This window comes from Miscanthus floridulus, chromosome 8, assembly GCF_019320115.1.
Source record: "Miscanthus floridulus cultivar M001 chromosome 8, ASM1932011v1, whole genome shotgun sequence".
NCBI lineage: Eukaryota > Viridiplantae > Streptophyta > Magnoliopsida > Poales > Poaceae > Miscanthus > Miscanthus floridulus.
Genome location: NC_089587.1, coordinates 86,338,936 through 86,347,973, shown reverse-complemented (window position 1 = coordinate 86,347,973; position 9,038 = coordinate 86,338,936). Strand labels below are relative to the sequence as shown.

Genomic DNA, 9,038 nt, shown 5'->3' with positions numbered 1-9,038 from the left:
CCACATTGCCAGGGACAGAACCTCATGGAGGCGATAGTAGACTCTTGTCTCCTTGATCCAAAGGCAAATTTTAATATTTGCACCTATCCATCAAATCTCCAAGCTCCTTATCCCATCAGTTCTCTTGAGAAATCGGATAACTCTCTACATCGCACACAACTTTATCCTTGTGCGTTGCACATTGGATTGTATGCTCAAGTTTTACTAAAGCTGCCCCCTCCCCCTTGATTCTATCTCGCTCCACCACTGCACATTTGCATTTGGACTGCTAGCTGATTTGGCATTTTAGTGAGTTTACAACTCCGAAGACGAAATTCCGTTTCTTCCAAGAAATCAAACAAAAAAAATACTCCTTTATTTCAATTGAATCAATTTAAAGATCTGGCTGTACAAAATTAAAAATTCTGACTAGCCAAAACACACCCTGTCCTGCTTCACTGAAACAACAGATGCAGGTCTCCTAAAACTTGCAGGTGCAGCTATATTATGCCCCAATGCACGAACTAAACTCCTTAACGAATTCGATATCTACATGAATATATATTTACATTTCACATGTAAAAGTTGTTCGAAGCTAGCTGTAATCATGGATCAACGGCCGGAAGAGAGGGCTGGGAAGTAACCGTCGCTGCTGTTTGGCGCGGTGTGCGGCTGGAAGCTGTCGTAGGAGGTGCTCTGCGTGGCCCGCGTCGACACGCCGTCGTCGGTGCCGGTGCCACTCGTGGTCACCTCGACATCGCTCAGCTGGAAATTCGCTCCCCCCTCGGGCGGCCACACGAACCGGGGCTTGAACAGTGGCACCTCGGGCGGCGGCGTGGCCTTGGTCAGGACCTGCAGCACCTGCGGCATGGTGGGCCGGTCACCCGGGTTGGGACTGCTGCACGCCAGCGCGAGCAGCAGCAGGCGTCCGGCCTCGTCGTGGTCGAACTCGTCGGCACCGAGGCTCTGGTCCACGGCGCCGAGCAGCGCGCCGCGGCCGTGCATCTGCCACACCCAGTCCGACAGCAGCGGGCACCGAGGGTCGCCGGCGCGGAGCGCAAGCTGCCCCGTGACCACCTCCAGCACGAGCGCACCGAACGCGAACACGTCCGTCTCCCGCGACGCCTTGTGGCCGACGGAGTACTCGGGCGCGATGAAGCCGAACGTGCCGGCGACGTGCAGGTCGGTGAAGGCCTCGCGGTCGTCGTCGAGCACGCGCGCCAGGCCGAAGTCGCCCAGCCGCGCGCGGAAGGACGCGTCCAGCAGCACGTTGCTGGCCTTGACGTCGCGGTGCAGCACCATGCGGGTGTACTCGTGGTGCACGTAGTGGAGCCCCGCCGCGACGTCGCCCACGATGGCGTACCGCCTCGCCCAGCTCAGCACGGGCCACCGCTGCTCGTGGACGCCGCGCCGGAACAGGTGCTGGTCCAGGCTGCCGTTGGGCATGTACTCATACACCAGCAGCAGTTGCCGTTTCTTGTAGCACCAACCTGACAGAAATGCAAGCGACGCAGTGCTCGTCAGATCAGATTGGAAAAAGAACAAGACGCATCTCATCGTCCAGTGGACATCACTGCACGTTCGCTCTAACTATAACCTACTCTGTAGGATTTGTTCAATGGTGATGCGGTGATGCCCAATAGAAGAAAATTCAGGACGCGTATCACCGGATAGTTGAACAACAGAATACTAAGTTTGTTCGTATACGATTTCATAACCGTGTCAGAATTTTAGTAGAAAATGTTGCCCCTTCTACTTGACCATCACTACTGACTAGTCAATGCTACAAAATGAAGTTGCTGGTTGTTCAGCCTAAAGCTACTAACCACCTACAAGCCTTCAACTAATGCAAAAATGGTTAGTAAGTATAAACTATTACTGCATCCTAGTCAAGTTTCGGCTCATGATGAACAAAAATGATGATCACTGATCAAGCATCTGAATTTTGCTTTTCACATACCGATGAGAGGGACGATGTTCTTGTGGCGCAGCCGGTTGATGATGTCGACCTCCTGGAGGAAGTCGGTGACGTCCTTGCCGTCGTCCCGGATGAACTGCTTCACCGCCACGTCCATCCCCTCCGGCCGGGCCTCGTCGGCGGGGAGCACGCCCTTGTAGACCATGCCGTACCCACCTTTCCCCAGCCGGAGCCGCTCGTCGAAGTTCCTGGTGGCCTTCTTGAGCTTGTCGTACGCGAACCCCCTGGGCATCCCGGGGAGGTTGCTGAGCTGCTGCTCCAGCCGCTCCTGCCGCCTCTCCATGGACCGCCTCGCGCGCAGCTTCCTGGCGAGGAAGAAGGCGGCGACGCCGAGCGCGACGACGGTCACCGGCACGACGACGGCGACGATGACGACCCACGTCGTGCTCTTCTTCTCCGGGATGACCTCGATCGACAGCGTCCAGTCGAGGATGCAGTTGAGCTCGAAGTCGGTGCCGGTGGACGCGGTGAAGCCGATGTACGCCTTCTCGGGGACGTGCTCGCTGAGGTCCAGCGGCGAGTCCAGCACCGGGGACGCCGGCTTCGGCTCGCCCCGGACGCCCATGTACACGGACACGTGCCGCGCCGCGCCGTCGTACTCGACCCAGGCCGTGTAGTTGGTGGGATTGCTGCTGTTCGTGGCGATGCGGAACGCCGTCAGGTTCGCCGTCTTGACGGACACGACAGAGCCGACGTTGAGGCCAACGTGGTTGTCGCTGGGATCGTAGTCCTGCTTCGTGGTGTCGAACTCGACGGCCACGAAGCGGTTCCTCGCCGGAGTTGGGTTGGCCTCGAGCGTGGCGTTGGTGAGGCCGAGGTAGCCGCCGTAGCTGCCGGGGGGCGGCTCGTCGCGGGACGGCGCGACGACGAAGGTGAGCCCCTCGCCGGGCCGCGGCGACGAGTCCGGGAGGTGGAACACGTTGATGGAGAAGGTGCTGTTGAACGACACGACCTGGACGCGCGGCGCCGTGGCACTGCCACTGCCATTGTCGACGCGGCGCCACATGGTGAAGCGGCGCTGGAGGAGCACGGAGCCGGACTTGTTGACCATGATGTCCTGGTAGTTGCCGACGTTGCCGGTGTCCGGGGAGACCTGGATCGCGTCCTGGTAGATGCGGGCCTCCCTGCTGAACGCCAGCTCCTTCTGCTCCCGCGAGTTGCCCTCCTGGAACGACGTGTAGTTGTAGGTCTCCACCTCCAGCGCCGGCAGCGGCTGCAGCTGCCCGTGCCCCGGCTCCTGCGCGCGGCAGATGACGGCGTGGAGGCAGAGCAGCGAGAAGACGAGGAGACAGCCTAGTAGAGGTGACAGAGCAGAGCGATCACGTCCACGTCCGCCGCCGCATGCAGCAGGCGCCATGACCACGAGCGCGCGGGGACACGACGGGACGGCACGGACACGGCCACACGGGCACGCTGGAGAAAAAGTGCAGTGAAGGCGAAAAAGGGCTGAAAAAGGTGAGTGGGAGAGCGAGAGGAGGAGGGGGGAATCCACCGTGGTGCTTCCGGGCGCTATTTGTATTGCCATGGCGGCGTTGAATGGTGCCTGGAGTCAACACCCAAGAGGGGGAGGGTGCTGGGTTGGTGGCGGTGGTCGCGCACGACGGGAACTTGCCGGGCACCTGCGGCCGTCTCGCCGAGACACGAAACGTGCAGCGATCACGACGGCGTACGTACGGACGGTTCGACAGCGACGTGCTACACTGCTACACGTAGGGACGGCACCGGACAGGAGCCAGACGGCCGGCAGAAACGATCCGGCCCGGGCCCGGCCGGCGCGCACATGCACCTTCCGTGCCATTTCTGCCGGCCGGCCGGAGCGGTCAATGCGAGCGTGGTTTCCTGCGCCCGCTGGACCGGAGGCCCGGGGCGCAAGCGAGGCATTCACCGCCCGCCGGCGCGGGTCGCCGTCGTGCTGCGCAGCAGCGTGACGATCGGCGGGTTACCGGTTACGGCATCAGGCACGCTGCGACGGTAGCGATCGACAAGCGACGTCGCGCTCGTGCTCGGGAGGCGGGGCCCACCAGCTGTGGCTTCTGTTTTGGGGCATCCTTGCTGACTTGAACAACTGCGCCGGAAGTCGCCGTTTTTAAAATGGTGCAGGCCAGGTCAGCCGGACGCGTATACTATACATCTAGATGACCGGTCTAGATGACTAATATAGGAGTATCGGTGCAAAACAAACTTCCTTGATATGGCAGGAGGAACATTCTCCACGTTCGTTTGGCTGATAAGCCGTACTTTTTTAGCCAATAAACAGTATTTTTCTCTCACAACAAATCAGCCAACGGTACTTTCAGCCATGGCTTATCAGCCAAACAAACAGGCCAAAAATGCAAGCAGATATAGGTTTATCCTATGTGTTATTTTTGGCGCTAGCTGCTCATCTTCCAAGTTCCAAAAATGCTCCAAGGTTTATCCATAGTGAAGATGTAAGTTTTTCTTTGTCACCTAATGTAGTAAATATACAGACTCTAATCTAAAAGGAAAAGTGAAGAAAGAATCTGCTTAACTAGAGTCCATTCTCTAATGTAACCTCTTACTGAACTCTTAGCCCATATCAGAACTATATATATATATATGTGTGGGAGATGTATATTGTAACGATCAATATGAGATGTACTGTACATCAGGCGTTTAGGCACCTATAAACAACCTGATTATCAGGCGGTGAAGCTGTCATCTGATGCCCATCCAATGACAAGTCTTTTCTTCTACCTCCGATGACCATTGCTCTTCTATGCGACAGTACATCTTGGCCTATTGCTCCCACCTATCACCTCCTCGACAGTCTCCCGACTGCCGCATCCGGTCCCGGCACGCCAACTTGGGCTACCCTCATGACTCCTCCATCCATGACATCTTTATATCCTTCCTTATTGATATAGGAATAGATACTTTGGTAAAAAAAAAAAGACTTCCTCCGATAACTTCTTTAATTAGATATCCAAATATTGTCATCCTCTATTTTAAAATTTTGCTAGCCAAAGATGGAGAGCGGAGTTGGCTCTCTAAAGTGCCCACATACAAGATATAGAGAAAATGTTGGAGGGTGGAAAGATGATTTTTATTTAAATGGTTCAAATGACTCTCTAAATGATGATTTAGAGAGTGAGTTTAAGAAAAGCTCTTGGAGATGCTCTAAGGTTGTAGAGCGCGATAGACCCTAACATCGGCGCGCTCAACATTGTTTGGAGTATGCCGAGATTTTCAGAACGATAAGTGATGTGTATCGATATCCAGAGAATAAAGAATAATTATCCTATTTTGTGTGTCTATGTTCTTCTACTTTCATATGTTATGTTGATAGTTGGAGATAGAGAGAAAGATGTCCTAACCGTAACTGACGTGTTTTATAACACATAAAACAATTACCTTTATTATTAGCATATCGGATAAATATCTTCAATAAGCCAAAAATAATAATTTTTCAACACGCAAAAAGAACCTTGACTATTTCCGGAAACCGATAGAATAGTAGCCCGTACATATTCAGAACATCATATTTCCGAATCAAAGTCAAAACTCGCAGCTAATAAATGTCAGTTTTTTTTCCTTTTTTTTGGATTATATATTTGGCTATTTGCCATCGCCTGGAGCCCTGGACCGTGTTATCGCCGACCTTCTCTTTGCTGCTTTGATTTGATGTTTTCATTCATGCTTCGGACAAGCATGCTGCATGCATGACGCGTGGAAATTTCCAAATCGGGATAACGGATAAGGGATAACTAACTGCTACTCGCGTGAAGGTGGCAAGAGCATGCTCTTATATATATCATTATTAAAGCAATGATCATGATCAGTAATGTTTTCACTTCCTCACATGATCATCAACGATAAGCGCTAGCTCCTTGACAGGATTATCCAACTCGATCATGGTTACAACAAAGGGTTAGCAAGTAATCAGGCATGTAAATATTTCATGCAACAGAGATGATTGCCATTTTTACCACGACGCAGCTGACATCTTCAAACCACTACAGATAGAATTTCCGGTCAGTCCATGTATAGGCGCGTCTGTAGCTCCAGTTGGAGAATCGTAGCATCTATGTTCTTCATCTGCGTTCATATCTAAGAATAGCACTTCGGTTCAAGTCTCAGCACACAAAGCTTGACGAGTATAAAGTCTAAACACAGCCTGACTTTATACAGTTATCTATATTCCTGCACCTGCCCGGGACTTTCTGCGGCCCTGATTTCTTCTGACATTGTCAATTTCCTTCATGGCAATCCCTTTGTTTCCACTGAAATACGAAGGGATGGATGCCGTGCTGTTTAAGTTGAACTACACAGTTTCTTGTTTTTAAGGGTCATTCACCTCACTTGCTCGGATGCAATGCATCATCCATAGCAAGAGTCAGACTGAAACCAGACGCTACACTTGTCCATTCTGGACGGCAAAGCATGCACAGTCAAGAAGGGCCAAGTGGCCGATCTGCAAGGCCCAAAAACAACATCCAAATCGTCAGCACATCACAGAGCACATGATGGTCAATGCCGAGCATCTCCATCTCAAGGTGAAAGAAAAAAGAAATGTCAACATCTCCGTACATTGTTTGATAGTACTCTGTGATGGTAGCCATATTATAATTTAGACCCCCCTAAACGCGTATTCAGATGACTTTGAAGTGGCACATGGACGACAAGAGGAATGTCAATATATATCTATGAAATGCAGAAACTGTACTTGGAAGTACCATATAATTTGACAGTCGCATCACAAACCCAACCAACTAGCCATTTTTTTTCAGTTTCCCAAAGGAAATTGCATCCGCGTCACATCTCATCGTATTTTGGTGAAATTTTTTTGGTAGTGAAATCTATCTAAGGACGTACAATACGGGTCGCTATGTTCGTCTCGTTCTTGGGCAGTCCGGCAATGGTGATGTAAAGACATTCCCATATTCTTTTTTTCTCTCCAAGTGCAGTTTCTACCAACAACACACAACTAACATGTTCAGTCAGCAGGCCAATCAGCCTGTTCGCTCGGTCATATTCGGCTTATAAACCATAGCTTATCAGCCAACGAACAATATTTTTCTCTCACACCAAATCAGCGAACAGTACTTTCAGTCACGACTTATAAGCCAAACAAGCCCAAACGAACAGAGCGAATATAAGCACACAAGCTAACCCCACACGGTAAACAACTTTGTTTGTTTTTTTAGCAAATAAGGAAATTTCGTCAGAGATGAAACGAGAGAGACAAATCGGTGTCCTGAAATATTAGAATGATGATATTAACGAAGCTGACCTCATTAGCTTATGATTGTGCTGGCTGCTTTTAGCTGCGATCAACGGATCAAGTCCCTTTCCATCGCCTTGTAAATTTAATGGTAGGTTTCTGAATCATCGTCAGCTGCTTGCCTTATACGAGCGTCACAAGGCTGAAAGTTTCAGCAATCTCTTGGCAGAGAGAGCGGCCCGGGTGGGCCCTATGCGTGTGGCGGGCCGGGTGGACTGACGGGAGCACGACAGGCCGCGCGGCTGTGGCTGGACTGGATGTCTGCCGATCCACTCGGGTTGGGCTTGAGCCTTTCAGTTCGGTCAGCAACTAAATTCGTGAGTTCAAAAAGACGACGTGTTCAATATAACACAAACAAATCCAAATCAAAACTATATATATATATATAAACAAAAAAAAGGAAATGCTGGGGTCACGCCCTAGTTGTCGTGGGCCACGACGGTACGAACGGCACAATCCTGGATGCCGGTTGTTTGTTGATAAAAAAATGTTCGACTGTCTTCCTCACTCCCCATCGGAACTGTTTCCCATTCACGTCGGCCGGATCCGCTGCGGCGCTCCCACCCCCACACCATGGACGCCCCGGCTCCTGCTTCACCGCGCTGCGCCGCTGCTCCTGCTCCTCTTCCACATGCGCCGCCCGCCGCTCCTAACGCTACTCCTGCTCCACGTGCCCGCCCTGCTCCTCTCTTGTTCCGTACATGTCGCCCCGCTGCTCCTGCTCCGTTGCCTGCCACGCCCGACGATGTCGACAGCGCAAGGAGAAAGCGTCGGGCCCTAGCGTGGAAGCTCTCGAGCCTTGCCTCCTGCTACGGTTGCGGGCACGACGGCGCCCTGATGTAAACGGCGGAGGAGGCCGCACCGGGATACGATGCATGCTGCAAGTGCACAATTCAAATGTTTCAGTTGTTTTAGAGGTATGTTGTAAGTGTTTGATACGAATGTTGTAAAAGTAGATCAAGATGTTGCAAATGTAGACCGGGATGTTGCATATGTTGCAATGGTTGTACATGTATGAAGCAAGCGTCTATTCCCAATGTTTCATCTATTCTTTCAGACGTACGTTGCAAGTGCGTTTACCTCGATGTTACATATGTTTCACGCATATGTTGCAAGTGTTTTTATCTGCATATTGCGTATGTTAGCAATAGTTTTTAAGTTTTTTTACAAATATTTCAGACACATGTTTCAAGTGTGTCATTTGTCTTCAGACGTATGTTACAAGTGTTTAACTGGATGTTTTAAAAATAGGATCAGGTGTTGCACATGGGATGCGTGTGAAAAATGAGAAGGGGCGCCAGTGGTCCCATGGGCGTGGGCCCTGGATGGGCGCGTGAAAGGTAGGCACGGACCCAGGGAGGGGGGGGGGGGGGGGGGGGGGGAGCGTCCGAACGCCAGCAGTTCTGGAAAAAAAAAAGATGGCCACGGTTTGGAGCTCTTAATCCGACATCTACTCGGGGTCCTGTGACACCATTGGCAGCATCTAACGGCCTGGAGCAAGTTGGACAAATTGGACTACTGGACCTGCTTTTGCTTTGGCTTTTGATGTTTCTTGCGCGCGTCACTTGATCCAAAAAGACCCCAAGTAGAATATTGAAGCCAGCAAGCCCACAAATCCACTTCATGTTGCTGCAAAGGAACAGGTTTATATTATCTCTCTTAACTTTTATGAAATTTTGTTTTTCCTCCTTAAACTCTAAAACCGGGTAAACCACCTTTATGAACTTTTGAAACCGTTCGTTTTACCTTCCTAACCGGTTATAAGCGTTTTTCAAAGGCAGTTTTGTAATTTTCTTTTTTATTTATTTCGGCTTAATCTTTGAAAAATCATAGTAAATC

The 9,038-nt window shown here is 51.1% G+C and overlaps 1 protein-coding gene across 1 annotated transcript; it reads right to left on the bottom strand.

The window, feature by feature from the left end:
• Positions 1-355: 355 nt before the first annotated feature.
• On the bottom strand, positions 356-3,424 carry LOC136472844 (probable L-type lectin-domain containing receptor kinase S.5). Its single transcript, XM_066470553.1, has 2 exons — positions 1,940-3,424; positions 356-1,469 (listed from the first exon to the last, which is right to left on the bottom strand). Exons 1-2 carry the CDS (start codon positions 3,312-3,314, stop codon positions 592-594), a joined length of 2,253 nt encoding a protein of 750 aa, XP_066326650.1. The 5' UTR covers positions 3,315-3,424; the 3' UTR covers positions 356-591.
• Positions 3,425-9,038: the final 5,614 nt, after the last annotated feature.

Bases quoted from the DNA above. Each gene is read 5' to 3' on its own strand.
- LOC136472844 (XM_066470553.1), bottom strand. From the start codon at position 3,314: ATGGCGCCTGCTGCATGCGGCGGCGGACGTGGACGTGATCGCTCTGCT. The intron at 1,470-1,939 runs GTATGTGAAAAG...CATTTCTGTCAG, and splicing joins GAACATCGTCCCTCTCATCG to GTTGGTGCTACAAGAAACGG.